General features: G+C 32.7%; 2 protein-coding genes and 1 pseudogene across 2 annotated transcripts; 1 reads left to right on the top strand and 2 right to left on the bottom strand.

Moving 5' to 3' along the window:
* Positions 1-540: 540 nt before the first annotated feature.
* Positions 541-3,127, bottom strand: LOC147291115 (uncharacterized). Its single transcript, XM_086238468.1, has 5 exons — positions 2,996-3,127; positions 1,679-2,086; positions 1,499-1,573; positions 1,342-1,413; positions 541-1,027 (listed from the first exon to the last, which is right to left on the bottom strand). The coding sequence occupies exons 1-5, from the start codon at positions 3,038-3,040 to the stop codon at positions 797-799; spliced, it is 831 nt and encodes a 276-aa protein (XP_086094594.1). The 5' UTR covers positions 3,041-3,127; the 3' UTR covers positions 541-796.
* A 16,403-nt stretch (positions 3,128-19,530) lies between these two features.
* Positions 19,531-20,406, top strand: LOC147291114 (AT-hook motif nuclear-localized protein 23 pseudogene; annotated as a pseudogene).
* Positions 20,407-22,920: 2,514 nt separating this feature from the next.
* Positions 22,921-26,759, bottom strand: LOC147291113 (Heavy metal transport/detoxification superfamily protein). The gene is made up of 5 exons (XM_086238555.1): positions 26,594-26,759; positions 26,179-26,370; positions 24,277-24,281; positions 23,403-23,490; positions 22,921-23,291 (listed from the first exon to the last, which is right to left on the bottom strand). Exons 1-5 carry the CDS (start codon positions 26,751-26,753, stop codon positions 22,921-22,923), a joined length of 816 nt encoding a protein of 271 aa, XP_086094681.1. The 5' UTR covers positions 26,754-26,759.
* Positions 26,760-27,424: the final 665 nt, after the last annotated feature.

Here is a 27,424-nt window from a genome sequence, read left to right as displayed (position 1 = left end):
AATAACTAACAGTGCAAGGTCCATGAAGAATAACAAAAGCTACAGGATCCCCAATTCGTGTAAAGATAGGGGGGCCATGAAATACATGGCAAAGGGACCTATTAGCCAAAAATGTGAGGGATCTAAGAACTCTATGTTCTATTAGGATTATAACCCTCATGAAACTCAAAGTGACTTGAATCCTTCCCAAATAAGGATTCAAGTTTAGAAGAATACTCCTTGTAATCATTTCCAAATAAGGATTCAAGTTTAGAAATTCACTCCCACAAGGAGTATACTTTCCGGTGACTACAAATTTACCAAACTTTCAGTCCTGAGGATTAAATCAACAAAACCCAGCTTATGAAAAAAATGGACGACCAAGAAGATATCTACTAGGAGAGGAACATCGTCCCCTTCTTTTGCATAGTTAGCATTGTCAAACGTAAGTATTCAATTAATCATAGATGAGGAACAGAACATACATTATATGAAACACACAGAGGGCTTCAAAAGAACATACATCACGTTGATCATAATATCAGTCTAAATTCTAAAATGCTCAAACCAACGATACAGATACAACAGAACACTATAACTCAATGTCCCCATAAAAATAAAACACAGTTCCTAAACCAACATAAAACACAGTTTCTAAACCAACATGGTTCTTCCTTTTTTACAGAAGACTGGCTAAACCAATCAGAACATTATCACCCAATGTCCATCCAAACATAACACAGTTTCTAAACCAACATGTTTCATTATTTCTTACAGAAGACTGGCTAAACCAATCAGAATAATTAACTGGTGAACTTCAGTTTTTAGGCACATTTTTTGTTCTCTTAGCTGCAGCTTTGGATGCTTGAACAGTCTGTCGTTTCTGTTTAAGAAAATGTGAAAGCACCTCCTCCCGAGGGGCATGTGCTCCACGTGCTCGAGCTGACACATTTACTAGCGTTTCAGTAGCTTTGGCCAAATGTGAGACTAGAATGGCATCCTTCAATTTCTCAGTCATTTCAGAATATGCACGAGTCCCATTCTCATACTACATCCAAGCAAAGCATGCATAAATTCAAAGATCACTCAACATCTTCAGAGAAAAATGAAAAGGGCTAAAATTTAAAGAACATAACAAAACTATCCCTCATTTTCATTTTCTTTTTTGGATTTCTGAATAGTTTATAAACTTCTAGAATTCGTTAATCAGGTGTCATACTTTAACGATGAATGAAAACTGACAAACCTACAATTAGCCAAAAAAAGAAAAGAAAATAGGTAGAGATGCACAAATCATGAACCGGAGAAGAAATATGTCTATTGTCATTGCCATGGAACTTCAAGGTAGCAAAATTGACATACTGCTTCAAGTTTGGCAAGAGCAATTTCCAACTTCAAAGAAAGCTGATGGTTTTCACCTGTTAAAGCCTCAATCTGCATAGAAAGGGGGAAATGATAGATAACCCTTGAAGATTAAACAGACAAAAACAAGATCGTACATGACATTTATGAAAATAACCTTTTGGGAGTCTGCATACAAGCTTTTGTATATCGAATCTGGGCTTTCACAGAAGATAGAGTTTTTATTCCTTGCCTGATTTCAAAACCAAAAAATATATATATATATATATTAATGTAACTGAATAAATATAACTACACATAAAATCTAACCATCTCCATGGCAAGGTGAATAGATTACCTTTGAGTTCATTGTTTCCAATAGTTGTATAAGATAGTCAATTTTTTCTTCCATGGATTTCTGGCCTAAGGTTGGCCCATACCGATTTTCCTCCAAATGATCAGGTTGCTCGCCTTCTTTCTCGCTTTCTTTAACTATTATATCTTCAATCACAGGCTCTGTATTCTTATTTTCAGCTGGCATAGTACCATCTTGGAAACGTAACGAACGCCTAAGAACAGGACCATAGCACTTTGGCCTTTTCTTCGAAGAAGATTTGGTAGTTTTTTTTGGCACTGTACTCTTTGAGTTTGTTTTCTCCATTTCAGGGTGTGCATTTTCATGCTGCTGTTCCAATATCTCGAGAGAAGAATGTGGACCTTCAGGCTGCGGTTCCACTCTCTCGGATGAGGGATTTGTGCCTTCAAGCTTTAATATGAATACCATTATCAATCATTAGTAAAATGAACTAGAACTGTACAATTTGAATCACTGAATATTCCAGATAATAAAAGCCAATTCCATTGAAGATAACAACACCTCTACATCAGTGATGGCACAAGTAATTTCTGACAAAAGCAAAACTAAATAACAAATGCATTTTCAACTGCAAATGCAAGAAAATCTTTTAGGCACAAATGCACACCACATTCATACATGCACAATCTCTGAAGTTCATACTTTTTTCTATTACCTCTCACAAATCACACCAATCAATTATGTACAACAAAACTGATCTTGTGATTACACAAGTAGAGGGAATTACTAATAATGTAATCGAGCATCCATTAAGTCCTTGCATAATTTCTTTAAAGTTCTCTGTTATTCTGTTTAAATACAAATAAATTAAAACAAGAACTTCCATTAAATACTAGATTTCCATAGACCTTTCACATACTGTTTCTGGGTTCCTAGCTTGACCTACCCAAAGAGCACTAAATTTGCATTTACAATTGAATATTATCAAAATCACATGACTAATTATGATTATGAAGACAAATAATGACAATAAAAGAAACCATTTCATGCTAGGCACTATATATGCAATGTCGTGTTGACCACCAAGCATAGGCACGAATACTCCAGAAAAAAAAATATTAAATATTTTATACCCAAAACATCAAATGCTTAGACAACTAAACATGACATTCTTACCTTTTTTTTTTTTTTTTGTACTAACATGACATCTGCAGCAACCCAACTAAGCCATACCCATAAAATAATCAAGAAAAACTTTAAAAATAATAAAAGGAACACATAACAAAATGTAACATATGTTTAAAATGAAATAAACAAAAAAAATTTGGCAAAAAGATTAATTTATAAAGTGAAGCTTACCATGAGAGCCATTTCTTCGTTCCTTGAAGCAGTTCTCCTGCCCATCTTTCTCCCTCTCTCACTTATTGCAGAGCTACTCTGTGTTAGTCTAATGAGGTCAAATAGAAGAGAAGCAGCGGGGCTACATTGGTAAATTTATTGTCCTCGATGCTCTAAACTCTCACATCAAATCATGTCTTACAGCTTTGTCTTGGAGAGGTAAGCCCCCAGAAAGGTAATGGTTAAAAGTTATTTTTTTGACTTTTTTGCACAAATACCACCAAACTACACTGCTCATAAAAATTTTGTAAGAATTTTGCAAATTTTGGGATTAATCTTATTTTAGGGGACGTATTTGATTTTGTATTAATTTAAAATATATATGTCAAATTTGAGTTATTATAGGACAATTCGTTAACTCAATTACATTTTTTTGTTAAAATAAAAAATAAATTGACATTTCATATTTTAAAAACAAACAAAAATTAAAAAAATAAGAAAAAACTATAAAAAAAAAATTACTACTAAAAAAATTAAAGAAAGAAAATTAATAAAAATAAAAAAAGAAGGCTGGTCGTCTTTTTCATTTCCCACCCCATTGTTTTCTTCCTGCAACTTTCTTTTTTCTTCTTTTTTCCTGCTTTTTTCTTCCGCTTCTTTCTTCATCTTCTTCTGCAAACCCCCAAAAAATCAATGACTTGTTTGCTCCTCTCACCTCCACCCCCTCACCTCCATGGCTCCACCGCATCGCAACCTCCTCCCCCCAGCCCCGTCACACCCACTTCGCACCCCCCTCACCTCCACCCCATTGCACCCTCCTCCTCCTCCCCCAGCCCCGTTGATCCTACTTCCCCCTTCACAACCTCGTCAGCTCCTCTCCTTTTTTCCTCTTTTAGTAGATTGTATTGTATATGGATTTTAAAAGATTTTTGTAGAGTTTAAAAGTTATATAATATTTAATTAAGATTTTTAAAAATTTTAAAAAAATTTGTAAAAATTTATATGTATTCAATTAAGAATTTTAAAAAATTTATAAAAGTTATGTGGTATTTAATTAAAACTTTTAAAATATCTGTAAAAGTCTATGTGTATTTAAAAAGTCATTAAATTTTATAGAATTCATTTAATGATAGATTGTAATAAACTTTGAAAGACTTTTATATGTATTTCAAAGTTATTATAAATTCGATCTCTCCTCTGTAGATTTTTAAGAATTTCTATAGACTCTGTAGAATTTTGTAAAACTTTGTGAAAATCTGTAAATTCTGTAAAAGTCTGTCACTTAAAAAAAAGTCTACAAAAATCTTTATAAATCTATATACATTACACCCCCCTTAGTTTTTTCTATTTTTGTCTTCCATCGGTCTGTTTTTTATTTTCTTTTTGCTTCTTTTAGTTTGTTTTTTATTTTTTCTCCTTTTAATTTTTAATTTTTATTAATTTTCTTTCGTTAGTTTTTTTAGTAGTAACTTTTTTTTATAGTTTTTTTTAAATTTTATTTGTTTTTAAAATATAAAATGACCAAATTATCTTTCATTTTAATAGAAAATGTAACGAAGTTGTCGGATTGTCCTACAATAACACAAATTTTAAATATATATTCTAAATAAACACAAATTTAAACGCATGTCCTAAACTAATATTAACCCCAAAGTACGTATCATGTTTGCAAAATTTTCCCTAAAATTTTTTTCACTAAATCTCACCCAATGTTATCTATATATGACAATGTGCCACGTACCGCCTAATTTTCGATTAAATTAGAATTTTAGTTTTCCAAATTTACCATTTTGCCCGTGAATTAAAAGAAAAACAAAAAATTGTTTTTAAGAATTTTACACTTTGTAATAAAAAAAGTATTTTACACTTAAATTAAAAAAACTATAAAAAAAAAATAAACCCACCCCACCAACACAGCCGCCCGCCCCATTTGTGGTTCTTTCTTCTGGTTTCTTTATAAATTTACTTACATCATAAAGGGGTGGATTCTAAATTATTATTTTTAGGGGAGGGAGTATAATGAAACTCTCGCCATGGTAGGGAGATAAATGTTCTACCCCTAATTTTTTTTCCTTTTTTAAGAAGACCACAAGATTAATTCTAGGCATAAATTTAATTTAAATACATAACTATATATGTTATTTCAACGGGGTCCACAAACTTTCAAATATTTCAAATATACACCTGATTTATTATGTAAATTGAAAAATGAAATTCCGTTCATCAATTTATTGAGAGATCAGTTAAATGTCAGCTTGAATTTTGCTAACGGGGATTAATTGGCGACGTGGCACCAACTCAGCATACATTTCCCGCCAAATGAGCAACACACGTCCACTTGACACGGGCCCACACACTCATGACCTCTTTCCCGCTCGTCGAACGCTCTCTTGACCATTTAGTCTCCAAAAAATATCACGTTTTCTCCAAATTCGAATATAAATCACTCACTTGTGTTCAACGAGCGAGAAAGAGATGATGACTTTGTGGACCGGTGTCAGGGGTTAGGTAGACCTGTGTCGCTCATTTGGCGAGAAATGAGCAACACGGGTCCACCTAACCCCTGACATGGGCCCACAAACTCTCACTCTCTCTATTATTATTAAATTGTGGGCCCGTGTCGCTTATTTGGCTGGAAATGTTTGCTGAGATAGCGCCACGTCGTCAAGTAATCCCGGTCAGCAAAAGTCAAGCTGTCATTTAACTGATCTCTCAACGAATCAATTGACATAAATTCATTTTTCAATTTAGATAATAGATCGGGTGTATATTTGAAATATTTTAAAGTTCATGGACCCCGTTGAAATAGTTTATATAGTTATGTGTCTAAATTGAATTTATGCTTTAATTCTAAATATACAACATTATTTTCACATAAGTACACAACCATTCTCTCATCCCGATGCCTTCTTTTTTTTTTTTTTGGTCAAGATGAGAAATTCTATTGATAACTGCCAAAGGCCCAAAAGGCTGGACAACAGAACAAGGCCCAAAGGCCCAAACATTACAGCAAAAATATTAAACCAAACAAACAAGCCCAAAACACATAGGGCCCAACAAAAAGGACGAAAACAAAGCCCAAGCCCATCAGGTCCCCAAACAGCCAAACCCTAGAGCAGCTCCTCCATTGCTACGATCCTCGACGGGAAGAGGAGATAACACCCGAACCACAAAAAAAACCAGAAATCCCCATGTCTTCATTTATAAGTTGTAATTACTAATTAGTTCTTTCTTTTATTGGAAAAAAAAAATAACTACACATAGATCTTCAACAACTTTTCAAAATAGTCAAAAAGATTTAAAAACAAAAATATTGTGCTTTAGTTTTTTTTATTCTTTCAGTTGCAATGGCTAAAAAGTATAATTACAATGATATTTTTGAGATTTTTATTTAGAACCTAAAAACAATACAATGATAACGCAACTCACCTTCAAAAATTCGGTCATAACCTAGCACACCGTGTGTTTGTTTTCCCGTGCTTTACAATAGAATCACTCTAAAAACAATGGCTATACTCATTGTTCAACAACAACAATAGAAAAGGTATAAATATTTATAGATATATCTTATGTCTTTTTTTTATATAAACATGTCAAAAGTTTATAAAACACAAAAAATCACCCTTATGTTGTCACATCAACTATTGTCATGTTCGTCGTTGCAAAATTTCATCAAACATGAACTATCGATCTAGAGTTCATGTCGAACAGTGGCTATTGATATCGTACAACGTCTCATGTGCACTTAGCGTTTTTTTTTTTTTTTTTTTGTCAATTTGAGTGTCTCTTTTTAAAAGGTGGGTTTTCTTTTTATTAGGTGGATGTACCTTTTTAACATTTCAAAAATATTAGGTAGGTTGATTTCTCATTAAGGACTTTAAAATCATGTACTTATTTTTTTTAGTTATTATGACTTATAAGTGATTTAGGTTTGTAAGAGTGTATTTTATTATAGTTTAGGTGATTTAATTGGTTTGTGATTTAAGATTTATAGCTTTTACAGAGGGTTTTTTTTTTTTTTTTAAGTTGTGCAGTTGCACAAATTACACCAAATTTGTTTTTTAGCATTCAAACATCCGACGTTAAATGTGAATTTGTCTTGAAAGTTTTAAAACCAACCTAACTTATGTCATTTTTAGTAATTTTTGAAGTTGTAAAGTACTCGAAAGTAACACACTTTTTTGTTTACTCTTTAATTTATAAGGACAAAAATGAAATTTTGGACGAAAGGAATTAAAGTTCGGGTGTCTATAAATCATAGTATCACTTTTTTTTTTTTTGTCTGAATAGTATCACTCTACATCTATGGATTCTTCTTGTACCCAAGTAAAAGGTTTCTACTCTTGTTTGGAATCTTAAACTACTTAATAATAAAAACAACACATTGGGCCCAAACTAGCTCAAGCTTGAATTAAAGTATGTGATCCCAAGCCAAAACCCATATACATTTTTTTGCTCCTGGCTCTATATTTGTAAAAGAAAAGATAAAAACGGAAAGGGCATTGGACTGTTACTTAACAACTTATAACTTCTAATTAGAGGTGGGATTTTGAACCAAAACACTGAGAAACTGACCAATTCGAATCGATCAGTTGACTCGGTATTTTCAGCTTCGGTGTGATCTCAGTTCTCGGTCGGTTATTCATACCGATCAACAGTGGTCGGTATCGAACCCAGTATGGGATATTGAACCGCAATACTGACTGATATCGACCGACATGTTTCTTTTTCTTCTTCCTTGAAGGTGGACGGTGAGCTCGGGCTTAGTAGCTACGAAGCTCCGAGGAGTAGGTGCGATGGCAGCGCTTAGGCGCGGGTGAGGTGAGCTACGCGCGGTGGTGAGTTGCAGGCGAATCTCTAGGTGGTCGGACCGGCACCATGTAGAGTTGGAGTTGCAGCAGACTGGTGACTGAATGTGCTGGAGTTAGAGTTGCAGAAAGAAGAGGGTGAAGTCCCAGACATTGAAACCGACCTCGCTGAACTAATAACTATCGAAACCGACCTTGTCGGTATATATCGATGTTGGTGGCAAAGTTGGCCATACCGCTGGTGGTCGGTCGGTGATTGGTTGTGTAATTTCGATTCGGTTACCGAATCGATACCACCCTTACTTCTAATGTAGTTGGAAGGGGGGTAGAATTGCCCCTTATGTACCCAAGTTCAATCTTTTCTCTGCCCTAACAAAAAAAAAAAAAAAAAACCTATAACTTCTAATGATAGTGAGGGTAAATTATGGAACCATACACCAAGCATTTAAAATGTTATTGTTATAATCATAAGTGCACTCACTCTTGCATATGAGCCACTGAATAATTAAATTTTTTCCTCATTCATAGGTATATCATATACATAAGGGAGTATCCTTCTCTTCTTTCTATCCTACCCTTCCTACTATTGTCTAGACTTCTTTTTTTTTGGCCACTTTCTGTTGTCCAGACTCGATCGAATACATAATAATCAAGGTTTAGACCGCAGCCCTCGGGCCAGATCAGCCCATTTCATTTCAAATGTTGGCCTTAAGCTGTCCTTATTTTGAAGGTCACATTCAAACAAAAATCACAGCCCTCGGCCCTTTTCATTTCAAATGTTAGCTCTAGCTGTCCTTAACTTAAAAGGTCACATTCAAACAAATAGCAATCGAAGAATGTTAGGTCTCTTCGTCTATTTTCCTATTCAGAGGGTAGCTAGTCTCATGATTATAATCGTCTATTTTCTATACTACCCTCTAAAGATGAGTTATGGAGAAAATTAACCAAATAAAAAGTCATTAAGTTATCTAATATATATTGTTATCAAATAAATATATAGTGAATTTAACTATTCGAAAAAAAAAGAAAAGCAACTAGCATTTCTCAAATCAATTTGATGACTAATCTATATTGATAATCTATCAATATAAACCGTTTGATAAGAAAAACTTTCTATGATGGGCAAACAGGGCAAAAATTCCAGCTTATATATATATATGCCCACTAGGGGCAGAAATGCCTGAAAATAAGAACATTTTGTTTCTGCCACATTATATATCTACATCCATCTTTTTCGATACTAAAAGATGGATGTAGGTAGCAATTATTAATTGAGTTAACATCGTCCATTGTCATATATTAAACTTACCCACAAAACATCTTGAGGACGACAAAAATGGTATATAATAATTATTCTAGTAATTGACCATCAAATTTCAAGTGCAGGTAGAATTTAAAAGAGAAAATACTTTTAAATTTGGAGAATCCTCAAACCAGGTAATTATATAAAATCATTGACCCTGTCATTCCAGGAAATCAATCAATAATGAGGCCATAGTTACTTTCCTTGTTTAATATCTCTTATATTGTCGGCAACTAAGATAGGAGAACCCAAAAAAAAAAAAATATATATATATATATATATTACTTTGCAGCAAGATGATCTAATTAAGCCTTTAGTCTCCAAAAATTGATTATAAAATACATACTAATAATGACTATAAATTAGGGATGTGCTCGTCCATAAATGATTGCTCAAAGAATCTTCCCGCAGTTGAGGATTTTCCATCATATCAACTCTTGTTAATGATCAGTAGATAAAGGATATTAAATAGAAAAGTGGTTATTTCAGCACTAGATATATAGATCATACACATTTGATATGTCAATTGTCTTTTCCATTATAAGAAATAATAACTACTTTGTGATATAATTAATTAAACTTTTGTTCATGAAACAATATTAATTTGTACCTCTTGTTTCATTATGGAACTAGATATGTTAATGTAGTTCCTTCTACAAGATCAAAAAATTTCTTTCCAATATAGTCAATCTTATAAGCTATATTTAATAAAGATCCAATTTATTTATTCTTAATTTAAAACCAGCAGCTTGAGCTGGTACTTATAATATAAAGTCTTACCGAAAGTCTAGTTGATTATTAAAGCATTTTATCAAGTATTCATTATACTAAGCAATATTAGGTGGACTCAATGTGCATAGCTAGCTTTATTACACACTTAGCTCAATTATTGTAAGACTAAGACAACCACTCAACACTTTCCCTCACATAATTTCTTCTTTTGGGTGACTTATACTTGCACAAGTGGTCATTATATTTTAGTGACCGAGTTCTTATGTTATTTTTATTTTTTTAATATTAATTAATTGTTATTCATAAGATTCAAATTCACATCAAACTTATTTCAATAAAAAAGAAATTATATGTCATCTACTATACCAAATAATTATTAATTATTTTTAACATATTTGATACCATATTAAACATCTATTCTAGAAAATTAGATATTAAGTGAAGAGGCACAATGTAGTTAGTGTTAGAAATAATTCGTGCTTGAAGTTCAATTGACCCTACTAATTAAGCTATTTGTTCACCATTAATTTCACGTTTATACTTACTCCTATTTTCCCTGAATTTTTCTTAAGGATTGGGACTTGGGTTGGAAGTGTTTGGTAAAATATCTCAGAAGCAGTTCCCTTTTTTCTATATACAAAGGGGCACGACAACACATCCCCACATAGAGAAATTTCAAAATCTGTCACTGTCAATAGGTACATCAACTTTTATTCGATCGACACTTTAGTATTACTAATGGGGTTATTTCTAATGTGGAATGAGTACTCACGTAGGTGGCTAGTAATTTTTTATTAATTTAAATTTTACCGTGAATCTCACAACAATGAATGGTTTACAATCACCACGATTGTGCACGCGCTAGAGACCATCTTTTTAAGTACAAAGCTTAACCATGATTGCTTTTAAAAAAGAAATTAAACCTTGGACTTGCTTAAAATGCGCACAAAAGTTAGGTGGAGCCATGATCTAATTGCCTTCCAAGTATGATCTAATTGATAATCTCACAACATTATTATGTATTTCATATGGGAAGAAGATTAGGTTGCATATTAATATTATAATTTACAATTAGCACAACGTGGTGGGGACCCCGGATTTGATGAGACATTAGGGGACTGTTAATTACTTTTCTTGTGTCCGTAGACGCATTTTGATTGGTCGATAATTTTGTCCTTGTTGAGATAATCAATGAAAGTTGTGAATATTTTAATCCATAACGACAAATTTGCATGTCATTAGGTTCCATAGGAGCACTTGCTCTTAAAGAAATATTAAAAGATGCTTAGGTGCTTAATAATCCTTTGAAGTGGTCAAAGTTAGACAAAACATTAATAAACTATTATATATGTTAGAGCCTTAGGGCAGCATTTTGAATTTCAATTCCCTCAATAAACAACAATTTAGTTTTTTCTTCGTTGAGAACAAGGAATACAATTTTGGTTTCGAGGAAATTTCAATAGAAATTTTGACAAAAATTAAACGGAAATGATAAAAATTGTTATCAAAATACGAAAATTTTGAATGAAACTTTACCATATGTTTATTTAACATATTATCTACTAAATTGATAAAAAATATTAAAGAAATCAAATTATATAGTAGGTTTCATGTGATATAAGGTGAATATAATGCGCGCTGGAGCAAATACTATTAAATAAAATTAGTATAATGAATAAACAAAATTATTATATTTTTTATACTGTATAATTTAATTATACACTAAAATCTAAACCATAATACTCTATATATTCTATATATCCTAATACTCTTTATACTCTATAATCTATACATTAAACCCTATATACTCTATATTCTTTAGGATATTAGGTTTTAAGCCCTTTATGATACTTTTAATTATTTTTTTATATAGAAATGTATTAAAGTTTAAGGTTTAAAATAACTAAATGAAATCTCAAACTTTTTTTTTTCTTTCCAATTGCCCAAAGGCCCAAACCCCCCCTCCTTTTTTCTCTTTTTTTTTTTCTTTCCTTACTTTTTTTCCCTATACCTCTCTCTTCAATCTTTTTTTTTAATTTTTTATCTTTCCTTCCTTTTTTCCCGTGCCTCTCACCTAGCCAAGCTTTGTCTTCACTAAGTGTAACAACCCAAATTTTGGCTTATGGTAATTTTGTTACTTAAATTTTTCAAATTTGTTTTAAGGTTTGCTTAAAGGAATTATAAATTTCTTTAAATTTATTTTAACTAACTTAGACCTTTGGTTGTGGTTCTAGAGTTTAGTTGTGTGGAAATGAATTTTAGAAAATGAAAATTCAAGAATTTGGCGATTATTTTTTTTTTTCAGAATTAAATTATAAGAGTAGGATTTTTCATAATTTTTTTGAAAGCAATTTGACTATTTTGAGGTTATAGGAAATTAGTACTCATCAATACGAGTCCGTAGAATTTTTCGGTGAATTATTTGGAGTCTCGAGCTATTTTTGATGAATTTATGAAGTTGGAGAAAATAGAAAATATGAAAATTTCGATGATTTCGATAGATTTCGGTAAATTTCGGTAAATTTCAGTAAATTTCGCTGAAATTTCGGTAAATTTCAGTAAATTATTAAACATGTGTTTCGATTTCGGCACCCTAAAAAAACGAAATTTAATACCTTGGTTGAGAACAACAATTTAGTGTTAAGCCGAGAATCAATCTAATTAATATAGGTCAACATATATAGAATAATAGAAACATAGAAAAGCATTTTTTATTTCTAACTTTCTATAATATCATTAATTTACTTATATTTTATGGGATGAATTGATGATTGTTGAGAGTAATGTGGAGTAATGTCTCATATCGAAAAACTAGAACTTAGTATATGTGCTTATAAGTCTTGGGCCTCTTCACCCATTGCTAATTGGTTTTGGGTTGGATGCTCTAATTCTATCATGGTATCAGAGCTTGGTTATCCGCGTGTAAGACCCAACGGCCACACGTGCTCCCACATCACCCAATACAATTTGTTCACGTGTAAGGCTCAAAAATCTCGCCACACGTGCGGAGGCGTGTTGAGAGTAATGTAGAGCAATGTCCCACATCGGAAAACTAGAGTTTAGCATATGTGCTTATAAATCTTGGGTCATTCTACCCATTGCCAATTGATTTTGGGTTGGATGCTCTAATTCTATCAATGATATGGTATTTATGATCAAAATGATGTTGTTTTAGTATTACATGATATGAAATGACCTAGTTTTAATTATAAATATAATATCAATATAAAAGATACTAGTAGAGAATCTAAACGCGTACTCTTTCCAATTGAATTTTTTCCTACAACTGAACTGATCCAACCTGAAACATATATACCTTCACTCTTCACCCCACCCCACGTCACTAGATTAGAGATAGAATTAACGGGCTCCTCCAAGCTAATTTAGCCATCTTAATTGAGTGTTGATGGGTCATTTTAGTCATCAATCTGCAAAGTTAGCCATGCGATGCTTGATTTTGGCTTGCCACTTGAAGCTAATTAGCACTGACTTAATTATTTTACTTTGATAATAACATTAACCTTCCACAAGAAGCACGAAGCTTAAAATATATATTAATTGTCAATATCTACAGAAAACTGTCCCTAGACCTTATTACACGTACATTATGAATTGTGTTCATCTATAAAATTAAGAAAAATGTGACCTTGTGAATTGGGGAACGAGAGAGGGGTGATGGTGAAATATGAAGTGGACAGGAATGATATGGGCCTACGATTGGATTGGATTGGTCAAATCTCGCATCCAAGAATAGATGGGATTGGATGAGCAAAATCCAAGGTAGGTTTTGGTCCTTTTGGGCAACCCCATTTGGCCTTTTCTCATACATTTTATTAATTATTTACTTATTTATTCATTATCTATATGTTTCTACTCATCTGTGCTTTAATTTATAGTGTAAATAATAATATGCTTAACTTTATTGGTGGTACTTTTATGATAGCTTTTGGAACATGTAGGGCTTAGTGCCCGGAATCCCTGGGAGCACTTACCAAAATCTTAGGACTGAAACGATAATTTTATTAATTGCCCTCCCAGTTTTTTACTCAACACACTTTCCAAGTTTACATTATATGTTCAACTCTTATTTATAAAATTTTTAAAATAAATCTAAAATTAAATTTCCCGTTGATCTTTCTCAGTCTCTCCATTTTCTTGGTTATAGAAAAACTTGTGCGAAACAACCATACAATCTCAATAATTGTATTGAAATTGAAAACTTCATGGGATTATTCTTCTTTTATTCTTAATCGGAGATGCAATTAGGATATAATTAGTTTTGTCATTAGCATAGTTTTTAGCTTAAATATTTCATTAGATATCCATCCTAAAACCTTAAAATATTAGGTAGGGATTAATGAATATTTATGGCCTTAGTAAAGGGTTTGCCCATCCAATATATATGAGTCAAATGTGTAACACTCCCTTGTTGTGCAGGAGCTGGTAGATGAGTTTGGCAACGTAATTCGCGAACCCACACACATCACATACATATGCCGATTTCTCTTCAAAAGGTTTCAACGTTAGTGTGTGGTGTAATTCCTTATATACCAATTAATGACTCTTCACTTTTTTGATGTAATGTTGCGTCAATGTTATTATCGAGCCCTATTTTCACTGTTCAGGCCTTCACGAGATTTAAGCCATCCTTCAAAAATCTCTCTAATCGAAATGCTTGCTAGCTCCACCTTGGTCCAAACGCACTAGCTCACCAAATTTTCTAAATTGATCGCAAGGGACTCTAAATCTCAAGTGTTGCTTGGGGTGAAAACCGGTACATGAGTCCGATAAACGCACCTTCGCGGACCTTTTCATACATCAAACATACCGATATTTCTCCAATATATTTAGTCACTCAAGTTGTAAATTAAACGGGTATGATTTTACCAAAAGGCCTCAGCATTATTGTGTGGTCTAATTTTTTATGTACAAGTTGATGACTCTTTAATTTTTCGATGTGGGATTGCACCAATTCTCTAATCGAGCAACATTTTTTAATAAACCCTTCACGTAAGGCCCCTCTTTTAGATGATTATACATGTGGAAAAATTGTCCTTCGACCTTGTGGTGATCTAGGAGCTCATGTGTGGTCCCAGTTGAGAGTAACTTACAGGTGATGGCTGTTATACTATTATATTGGATATTTATCCTAGAAGGTTAAACTATTAGATGGAGAGACTCGATGAGTCTTTCTTATGGGGTTGTTAAAGGCTAGGCTTTGCCCATTCATTGTGAGACAATGCTCAACAGTTTGTGGTTGCTGGCTTCTTATTTGGAAGTTGATTTTTTTTTTTTTTTTTGGCCAGGCTTATTTGGAAGTTGTTGATTCCCCTTTTACATATTAATTATATCATCAATAAAAGCATGAGAAATTCTAGTCATTGTCCACCCACATATTTCCTTCCCAAAAGTTCATATTTTATTTGAATAAAATAAAAAATTAAAAAACAAAAATATTATGGTAAGCATAACTAAGAAAATAACGCAATTCAGAAAAAAAATCATGGAAGATCGAAAACAGTGAATATATAGAATAAAAAAAAGAAGTAGCATATCTTTGTCGTAATGAAATTTCAACTTCAGGCCAAAAAGAAAATATCTCAACTTAGCTATGACTATGAGCTAGATTCTTTTAATTATTCCATTATGACTGGTGCACCAAAAATGAATTGCAATAAATTAAAACAGGTTGTGATGTGATAGACACTTATGTTACATATAAATAGCACTTATATATATCTTATAAGTAACATTTTGCTTTATCCAAAATAACATAATATATAATGATTGAAAATAGTTCAAATCTGTAATATACATTATTATTTTCATTATTAATTTCTTATTCAGTTCAATACAAAGGTCTTAGGTAGTTAATTGTTGGTGATATAGTATGCATGTTGTTTTTGCTTTGAGACCTGGTATTGAATATTTAATTTCTTTCACACCTGTCATTTGAATAACGAAGTTCTAATTGTGAATATTGATAGCATGGTAGGCTTGCTAGATTCATTATCAAATAAAAGATTATAAAACAAATAGATAGTAAACTTCAAATATTCTTTTAATATAACAGGGAACCCAAATTTTTAGGAAAGGAAAGCATTGACTTGGAACACCTGAAGTGACATTTCAATATTTTTTTCTTCTCTCCCAAAAAGTCTAGTCGCCCCAGAAAAACCTTAATTAGCTCAAGTGAAAAAAAAAAATCCTGAGTGCCCATGCACTTTATTACCTCTAAATTTTCACAAATAGAAAGGTTATGTTAAAGGAGAAGATCGATACTAGGTAGTGGGACTAAAGTAAGTCCACCATATTTATGTTTTGAGCTAAGACATTGAAGAAATGATATTATAATTAATAGTATGAATCAAATATGATTGTTTCCAATGGAACCAGGAAAAAAAAATTGTATTAAAGACTCTTGTATGATGGTTGAGTATAGGTAAACATAATACATTAATTTGGCCAAAAAAAAAAACATAATACATTAATTATTTATATTTTGTTACAATATTCTACTTTACATTTGCTTTTGTACCTAAACCATTAATTTTAACCTTAAATTTTCTTTTCTTTAAAGCACAAGAATCAATATGGCTTAAAATCTTCCCTATATTTGGAAGCCTAGCTAGTAGATGCCTCTGAAAAAGATGGTGCTCATGTGAAGGAATTAAGTAGTAATTAAGCTAATCCTTCTTATTAATCGTACGTAGGACTTAGATCACAACAACAGACTACAAGTTATTAATGATGACCAGATGATGATGTATCAATGACACAACTCCACCACCACTAGGTAGCAAAAGTTATATATATATATATATATATATATATATGTATGTATTAGTTGTTGAATTTTTCGGTCTAGTATTAGTTGTTGAATTTTGATCTAATTAAAGATCAAAGTTGTATGCAGTTGCACACTTGCACATATATATATTATATAGATATATAGTGGAGTGTTCTAAAACTAACTAGTTAGTAAGTTAATACGAAATTAACCATGTTTTTGGGACCATCACATAACTAATCTTATAATCCGAATCATCAATTATTTAGGTTATACTTCAAAGATCATCATTATAAAAAATCAACTAAATCGGAAATCATTTAGTCATCTAATTGAGATCAAATAAATAAACGATCAGTGTTTTCGATAAAAACATATAAATAGTTGTTGTTATAATCAAATGACTAAATGATTTCCGAATTTGAAGATTTTTTACAGGGATGATCTTTGAAGTAGGGCTTAAAAAATAGACGGTTCAGATTTTGAGATTACATTGTGTGGTGGGCCCAACATGGTGGTTAGCTTTGTATTAACTTACTAACTAGTTAGTTTTAGAGCATTCTTGTATATATATATATATATATATATATATATATGGATGTATGAGGAGTGCTCTAATTAAAATTAACTGGTTAGCAAGTTAATAGAAAGATAATCATCATGTTGGGCCCACCACACAATGTAATCTCAAAATCCAAATCGTCCATTTTTTAGGTCATACTTCAAAAATTATCTTTGTAAAAAATCTCCAAAATCAGAAGTCATTTAGTTATTTTGTTATATATATAACAACTATTTATATGCTTTTATAAAAAACAATGATTGTCTATTTATTTGATCACAATAAGAAAACTAAATGATTTCTGATTTAGTTGATTTTTTGCAATGATATCTTTGAAGTAGAACCTAAAAAATGGACGATTCGGATTATGAGATTAGTTTTGTGGTGGGCCCAAAAGTATATATATGGTTAACTTCGTATTAATTAACTTGCTAACTAGTTAGTTTTAAATGATTAATCTTGTATATATGTATATAATGCATATAAAATAATAACAAAAACTCATTAGTAGTAATTATAAAAATTTTGATATTGACATTTAGGAAATTTTTTTTATATATATTAATCTCAGCAATTAAGCTATTTTGTTTTATCATTGAGTAATAAATTTATTCAAAAAAATTCTTCACTAAAGTACCCATATAATTTTTTAAAGTTATTGAAACATATATATAAAGTTGTCTTAATAAATATTTAGTTCGTGGAAGTTCTTCATGCAGAAAGGTAATTAGAAATCTAGCTATTCTCTTAAAGTAGATTTTGAATAAATATAAACTTCAATTACAAAAATGAGAATAGTACAAGAGAAATCAATCACATGATAAATGATTGGAAGATATATATATATATATATATATATATTCGTTTTTTAAAAGAGTATCAAGGGGAGAGCTAGAATATTAAAAAATAAAGTAATTTTAACATCCATTAATCAACCCGGCCACTTTCTAGTTTTCTTTTTTTAAGTTATTAATTATAGGTATGGTCCATGGTTGAACTAATATATTAATGTTGTTCGACTAGCTATATGAACTTGTCAGGAAAAGAGCTGTCCAACCACTCATGTAGATCATGCTAGTCGAACCAATTAAATTGAGTATATTTGAACTTGGTTTTGTGATCGTATTGCCTCATTTAATATTTATTTCGTACTTATGTTTACTCTAAATAATTAAGACTTAATCCAAACATTATTTCTAACCTATTCGTGCTTATGTTTACTCTAAATAATTAAGACTTAATCCAAACATTATTTCTAACCTATTCGTGCTTGTGTAGTGGCCTCACAACTAGAATAAAGGCTTAATAATGCAATTTTCATCAGTCTGGTTTGGTCCATTTGCAATTATTATCCATCCCCTAAGTTTATCAGGACAATGCAATCACAAAATTTAAGAAGAAAATAACAATGTCAAATGGGTTGTACCTAGTTTAGATTCATTAATTTGGTGTTCAAGCTCGTGCCATGATTGGTCCGTTTTGTACTCCTATTGTGGTGTGTCTGATGGGCGAAAAACTTCGATTAGCTAGGCCTAACCAATTTATTTGCGTTGTGCTCTTGCTGGCTCGACCCCTTCATGCTTGTGCTGTGTTGTGGCCATTTTAATTGTGCAGTGGCCATGTTGTGTTCATTCTAGTCCAGACTCATTTAACACTTCTAATAAAGATGAGAATGCTTTAACTAATTATGATCCAAGTATTCAGATAAGAGCACTATTAGAGTCACAAAATGATGTGGCACAATTTCATGTATTCAAATATAAACTCACTTTAAATCTTTTTTTAATTTTTTACCTAAGTATGATACTGTCATGTATTGTAATACAAATTATACAACAACAGTTTTTTATTTGATAAAACAGATTTAATGACTAATATTAGTGTTCAGAAAATGTTTCCATCTAACGTTGCTCTTTCAGCGCATCATCGGTCGAGTGTTCTTTTCAAGCATGCACAGTGGTAACAAAGAAAATTCAACTCACACATTAAAAAATAGAAACGAAAAGATAAAAAATTAAAGTTACTAAAGAAGTGAAATATTTTATCTCTGTTAATATTTTATATGGATATATATTTTAAATTGACATACTTTAGATGTTGAGAATGGCTGCGTTTGCCACTTTATGATCTCTCTCTCTCTCTCTCTCTCCACCTCCTCCCACCTCTCTCTTGAAGACTCGTACCCTTCCCTTTCTCTGCACTCGATTCCATCCCTTTGTTTTTCTATTCGTTCTAGGGTTTGAAATTATGGGGCTCTCCTTTCTCAAAAAACCCATAAAATATTAAGCTCCCTTATATTAAAATTTATCCATATATTTTACTATATTTTTCTTGTTTTCTGTTCTCTTTAGCTCTGTGTGTATGGCTGGCTTAGACTTGGGCTCAGCATCTCGCTTTGTTCATCAGCAGCTCCAACTCCCTGACCTTCACCTTCAAAGACCGCCGGACTCAGAAGATGACACCACCAATCGCAATCTCTTCTCCACCCACAGCGATGATGATCACGACCCTCATCATCAAGGGCTTGACCTTGTCACCCCAAACCCTGGTTCAGGCGACTCTGGGGGACGACGCTCCAGAGGTCGACCCCCAGGGTCCAGGAACAAGCCAAAACCTCCTGTGATCATAACACGGGAGAGCGCAAATACGCTGCGGGCTCATATTCTAGAGGTCAGCAGCGGCTGTGATGTGTTCGAATCTGTTGGCACCTACGCGCGGAAGCGGCAGCGTGGGATTTGCGTGCTGAGCGGGAGCGGCATGGTAACCAACGTGAGCCTGCGCCAACCTGCTGCGGCTGGTGCAGTGGTCACACTGCACGGAAGGTTTGAGATTCTGTCGTTGACAGGCTCATTTCTGCCACCACCGGCACCACCTGGCGCCACCAGCCTGACAATTTTCTTGGCAGGCGGGCAAGGCCAGGTGGTGGGTGGGAATGTTGTGGGGGCTCTTATAGCATCTGGACCTGTCATTGTCATAGCTTCATCATTTACCAACGTGGCTTATGAGAGATTGCCCTTGGAGGATGAGGAGCAGCTGCAGATTCAGCAGCCTGTGTCGCAGTCCTCAGGAGGAGGTGGCGGAGATGGCGGCGGAGGCAGCGGCGGGGGAGGAGGAATAAGCAACCCGTTTCCGGATCCGTCTTCGGGGCTTCCCTTCTTCAATCTGCCACTCAATAACATGCCTCAGCTGCAGGTTGATGGTTGGGCCGGAAACTCTGGTGGACGGCAACCTTATTGATGATAGGGTTTTTTTCTAGCTAGGTCATGAGGTCACAAAGGTCAGATCAATCGATCCTTTCACATTAATATCATCGATCACCACCACCCCCATCTCTTGTACAATTGTTTTCTTGCTTAATTTCTTTTTGGTCTCTTGTCTCGTAACTTTAGATTTGGAATTCCTAATTAAAGTGCTTTTGAATGTGTTGTTGTTGATGATCATATCCATGTGGAATGTATTTGATGGAAGTCGGATTTTGGAACTCCCTTTTCTTAATTAGAAATGGTTTCAGAGAATATATTAGCTTAATTTTGATTGATATAACTTGTCTGAAAATGCAGAAACTCATAGGCTTTAATCAATAGTAATAATTAGTTTGAATCATTTAATATTAGTATTGTCTACTAATTAAATTTTGGAGCTTTGTCATGAGAATTATTAAACTTTTGCATTTTCCATATGTGGGAATATATATATATATATAATTAATTAAATTAAGCTTTGCACTCCAAGAATGCATAATTTTGTAATCTTGTGGTCCTGTGATCAATTATCAAATAGCTAGATAATAAAATTATAACTACTCTCTCAAGCTCAATCTCTCTCTCTCTCTCTCTCTCTCTCTCTCTCTCTCTCTCTCTCTCTCTCTCTCTCTCTCTCTCTCTCTCTCTCTCTCTCTCTCTCTCTCTCTCTCACTCTGCGAGTGCATAGAACATGAAACATATATACATATTCCGTAATCATCAATACCACAAGCTAGTAGCTTAGCTAGGTTTGGGTTTGCTATACGCTATCTGGCATAATAATCCTAGACTAATATGAAATGTTGTCCTACAATAATTAACATTACTTTGAGCCATGGGTTTCTTTAATTTCTGAATTAAAGTACCTCGGATATGAGACTTCTCTCTCCCATCTCCCGGCCACTAAAAGAAAACAAAGCTGAAATTAACAACACAAATATAAATTAATAATCAGAAAGGAAAAAGCTCTCATAGCTTCAGTAATAGGTCACTTGCTCCACACTCATGACAAAAGTTTAGTTAGTCTCTTACCCTTCCATTTTTCATACCTAATTAAATGAGAAAGAAAAAAATTGGAAGGAATAGCTCACACATCTCCACTTCCACCCTACACTGATCAAATCAATTTTTTTAACTAAATCATCCCATGCATGTATCTTGCACTAATTATCTTACATATATCATCAACCACAGTAGCACTGGTTTTTCCTTAAAACTATACTACTATTATAATAAGATGAGGGTTTTTTGTTGTCCACACTTTTCTCTTTTCCTAAGATACTCTTATTATATGAGAGCTTCTCCATTTCAAGAATTTTTCCTTCATTTTATAGTACAAACATGTTCTATGCATGAGAAAAACGTACTTTAGTTTTTTTTGTCTGTTGACATACTTCATTAGCTACTGTCCCACTTAAATTACTCAACTATCCTATACAAATTAAATACCCCATAACCACCTTATATGCATTCTCTAAATGCTTAATTTAATTATAATCCATTATATTATATTTTTTTTATTTGTTAATTTCATGCATTTATAAATAGAATAGAGTGCCGGCCAGTATAAGAAAATGAAGTTTGTAATCATGCCCCATATAAGAAATTAATTAGAGAACAAATTACAAGCCAGATGCAAGTGAATGAATATTTCAGAAAATTAAATCATGACTAATCAAACAAGCTCAGACAAGAGAAGCAGGATCAATGTTCTCATTCATTCAAGATATATAAGATATATATCAATTACGAGAGCAATTCCTTCATAGATTAAGAGTAAGGCTGCTATAGATGAATACTAAGGCTTTTTTTTTTTGGACTAAACTAATTAATAATGAGGCTTTTAGATAAGATCGATTTTTCTAGTTTAGTCTGTTAATTCAGTTTGCTAGAGCTCATAAGTGAGCTGGAGAAGTTGATTTTATCTTTTCTTCTGATGTACGTAGACTGAATTGATATTGCTTACAATTCTCTCCACCCAAAAATTTTCCTTGGGACTTTTTGAACATCGATCTCATCATGCGCATAAGAAAAATGGACATTAGCCGCGATCAACTCTGCCGGTAAATGAAGTTTAATAATGCACGACATTCCGATGAAGGAAGGACCATTACAGTTTATGTTGGTATGAAAACTATGCTAACTAGTTCTTCTATGTATCTACACTTGAGTTTGATGTGTAAGAATTAAGTATGTCTGGAATGCATGTAAATTTATTATATGCATACATCTATTTCGTGCTTTTTTGTTGTGATTTTCAAGTGTGAAACAAAAATTTGCATTTTATTTCTCATTATTGTGTTGGTATAGGTTTGTAATAAGCATTAGATTTCAAAGAATTAAATCAGATTAATTTATAATAATAATTATAATATTATAATAATCATAACTATATTAACCATGCATAATAATAATATTATTATTTGTGGTCACCAAGCGCTCAGCATCAAGGTGCAAACATGTATATATATATATATATATGTGTGTTAATTCTTTCCTGCTTACCAATTTACATTATAGAGCAAGCATTTGGATTTTCATCACTAAACATTTGTGGAGCATAGACATAGTGAATGAAATATGGAGCATTGCTCTCTCTTGTCTTAACCTCCACCACCTTTTTCTCTTCCTTAACTTCTACAATTGCTTCCGTACTACTCTCTTTCTCCTTGTCTTTCTTCTCCTCCTTTTGCTTATCTGCTGGTTTTGAGGAACCCTTCTCCTTTTCTTTTTTCTCATCCTTTTTCTCTGGTTTTGGGGGCACAATCTCTGCATGTTTGTGCACCTTTTTTCGTAAATATGATATTAGTTTTTCCGGGTCGATTGTCCCTTCCACTGCTAGGGTTTGTGCCTTCATGTCGGTTTTAACATTGTGAATACCTGTATATATATATACACCATTATATATATTGACATGCATGCTTGGGAATATTATAATTAATTAAACATGAATATATTCAATTAAGATCTTTGAAATTCTGATTAACGTACCTTTGTTTCTTAGTAACTTCTTCTTCAGATCTTGCTCACATTTGTCGCAATGCATGTGTACCTTCACCAATGTTGTCCGTGATATTGCCTTCCAAATCAAACAAAACAAAATTGTGGTTAACCTCACATGTACGTATCTCATCTGTAGTTGCATTAATTTCCTCAGTTATATGGACGAGGATTGAGGAAGTACTTAAAGCCTTAATACCCAAAAAAAAAAATCCCATTTTAAACTTTTGCAAATTAAGGACCTCTTAAATCTCAAAATCAGCCCTGATTTATGAGTCTATGACTCTCTAGTGGTAAAGAATACTTTTCCTCACATTTCACGGAAAAATACAATTTCCGCTTTTCCTCAATAAGGAAAAAAAAAAAAAGAAGCATAAACCAGGTATCGATCTATGTGAAACTCCCGTGCTTAACCAAATGATGTTTGGCTGCACATGTTTTACCAATCAACAGAGAAAAAAATTAAAAAAGTTTTTTTTTTTTGTTATATCGGAGAGAATCAAACCTTAGATCTAGCCTAATCCTAACCCTTACTCTACCCACCCATACCACTTAGGCCCAGTTTGGTATTGCTGTGCTGTGAGAATAATCACTTTTAGTTATGCTGTGAGAATAATCAGCTGTAATCTAAAGCGGTTGAGCGTTTGGTAAATCATGTTTTAAAAAGTGTTGCTGGTATGAAAAATAATGTTTGAGTGTTTGGTAAATTTACTGTTAAAAGTGTTGTACCAATGTATAATGACAAAAATAGACATAACGCTAAATTTCTCATATTCAATAAAAAAAACACATTTACATGGCAAATTTTTTTCGTAAGAACTAAATTTCTCAACATTTATTCAACAAAAAAAAAATTAACTATAACTATTTCTCAAGAATGCGAATTGATTATCTCATCACTCAGACTTTTGTGAAATGGCATTCAAAAATCCAAACATAAGCAAGCCCAACATGTTGTCTACCTAAATCTTTCTTTTTTTTTTTTTTTTCTTCTTCAATGTCTACCACATGAAGAAATGTTTCATCTATATACCTAGATCTAGCATTTTTTTTTTTTTTGCCTCTCTTTCATCTATATACAAAATGGAAAAAGAAATGTCTGTCACCCCCATTTAAAGCTAAAAGTAAATTCAATCTTGCATTTCTCTAGCACACATGAAAGAGAGGCACACATGAAAGGTGGTGCATATATATTGCATACACAAGGACTTGATGTGCTCCCCAATAGTGCATATGCCTTTTCGGAAAGAAAATGCTATACAATATATATAATAAGCTAAAGCCAATTGAAATTGGTTACCTACAAGCAAATTCCTCTTCAACGAAATAGAAACAGAAGCATTGGCATCAAATGACACTAATGCAGATTACATAACAGACAGAAAATAAAAATGAATAAAACAACCAAAAGCTCAAAGGCAACAAAAAGTGAAACAACCAAAAACCCAAGGAAAACACAAAGCAAAGGCCATACATGGGGAGGCCATAGCAGAAGAAAACCAATTAAATAACAATCAGCATAAACCAAACCACAATAGGGGTAAATTGTAACACCCACAACAATTGCCCATAGCCAATCCACAAAGGATAATCAATAACCCAAAATATTCATGGATCATCAACAATGGGATGAATATCTCAGAAACTATATATAACTTGTCAGAATTGGAGATTTGAGAGACAAACACAACTGAAAAAGAAAAATATAACTAAAATTTCAAAAATTAAATTAAAAAGTTAACGATTGGAGTTCCAAATTCATACATAAGAGGGATTACCAAGAAAACAAATATGTGGCTACCGTGTAGAAGAGATAAAAAAAAAAGAAGCAATATATTAACCACTAAATTAAACAAAAAAGGGAAGAATGAAAAATTGAAAAAGACGAGAGATTTTCTTGGGTCTTGCTGCTCCTACAGTGTGGAAGAACTTGGGAAGAAGAAGAGGAAAAAAAGAAGAGAAGAAGAGAAGAAAGACGATGGCGAACTCACGTTGCAAGGAAGAATGTGTAAAATAAAAGGATACGTGATGTAAATTGTAAAAATCAACAAGGGCATTCTTGGTATTTTATAAAATTTCATTAATTATACGCCGGTTCTTTTCCGCTTCCCGTCAAAGAGAATTTCAAAAGCAGCCTATGGATAGATTTTAAAAACTGCTGTCATTGGCCCATTGCTGTGAAAAAAAGCTGATTTTACTTATCTTACCAAACGGACTTTGGCTTAGAAATGTTGAAAATAAGTAATTTTAATCTTAAAAAAGCAATACCAAACGGGACCTTAGGCTAATCCCAAGAAAAATTAAAAAGGTTTTAAAACTTTAATTTACTACTCTAGAAATTTTAGCTATGTGAATGTACATTTCCTTTCTAAACTATCAATTCAAGCAAAATTTCCTTCAAATGTAGTTATTTTGTGACCAATTCTAACAAAATTTCATCAATTTAAACTATACATATGTTCAACAAAAAAAAAAAAGAAACTATACCTATACGGGAGGTTTGCCCAAAAAAAAAACCTATAAGAGAGGATCAGGAGTTTAAAGTACACCCAAGAATTTGGTTAGTACACTCGATGATCAGCATTAAAAACATCTTCAAAATTTCTAATATTTCCCTTCCATGTACTAATAAATTTTTTTTTTAAATTAAATAAAAAAGAAAAGAAAAAAGCTGGCCATGTTCTAAATAGTTTCTATAATCAAATAATTCTGCATATATTAATGTTAAAAGGGACAATTAAGCAATAAAATAGGTGAGAGTGAGCACCACGTACTTCTTTGGTTTCCTTTACTACTTTCTTCTCTGTTGTGATGCTTTCCTTGAACTGGACTTTGGGTGATACCAACTCAACTTTTTTCTTACAAAGTTTCTCCAGCCGTTTCTGAATTTTTGTTGGGTCAAAAACGCCTTTTGCCTTAATTTCACCTTTCTCCATATTAACCTCCACATCGTGAACCCCTGGTAAATAATCAATGTTTACATAATGCTCCATATATTAATAATTATGTGCCTTAAATAAAATCAAATGGAAGTTAATGGCATAATTTTAGACATATGTAAAAAATCAACACTAAAAAGTTATATAGGAAATCCGGACTCCAAGCCAAATCGTGCATATATAGAGAAAACCATATATGATGAAGAGTTAACACAAGGAATATATGCATGATGATATATGTACCTTGGGTAGATATAAGAGGCTTCTTGATCTCACGTGCACACTGCGGGCAGTGTAGATTAACTTTGTAAACGGCATTGATTACTCCATCTTTCTCCTTATTCCCTTTCTTTTCATCTTTTTCTTTGTCTTTTTCCTTGACTTCATCTTTTCCTGCTGCCATTTTAGCGCGCAGCAGAACCCAGATGAGCAGCTAAAGAGGGATTTAGAAAACAAGTACCACTTTGGAATTAATGGTTTAGATACAAGGAAACCCCATCTTTAATATGCTTAAAAGGGTAAGAAATTAAGAGCAGTTAGTTAATCAAATGTTGGTTTTGCATTGCTTCTCAAGGCATGGTGTTGGTTGGGACTTGCTGAGGAGGTAGTTCACCTGCCTTTGATACTTAAATTGATGATGGAGAAAACAATGATTGATTCTTTTTAATTTAATTCTTGTGGCAGATTATCCATTAGATGTGGGTTTATTCCCTTTCAGGTTTTGCTGAACATTTTCCTTAGCTAAGTAGAACAATTAAGTGGCTGGGTGCTAGGAAACTGATTCTGTAAAACAAAATAATCTTATTTTAAATTGAGTTTTTTTTTTTAAAGAATAAATTGAAGTGTAACTATTCATTGAATTACATACTAACTTGTGGTAATAGTATTTCTCACCACAATGTTGATAATGTCTCAAATTCGAAGTCTATCTCCCTCTCCAAAATCTAAAAAATAATCCAAAATTTCTACCTAACAAGGTAAGAACCGTAAGATGAGTGGTACTAATGTACTATTGTCACTCCCCCAATACTAACTCCACCCACATACTTTTGAAAAAAAAAAATGATTATTATA

This window comes from Dryas octopetala, chromosome 3, assembly GCF_963921425.1.
Source record: "Dryas octopetala chromosome 3, drDryOcto1.1, whole genome shotgun sequence".
In the NCBI taxonomy this organism is placed as follows: Eukaryota; Viridiplantae; Streptophyta; class Magnoliopsida; order Rosales; family Rosaceae; genus Dryas; species Dryas octopetala.
The sequence above is the reverse complement of the archived record's forward strand: the minus strand, read 5'-3'. Positions and strand labels throughout refer to the sequence as shown.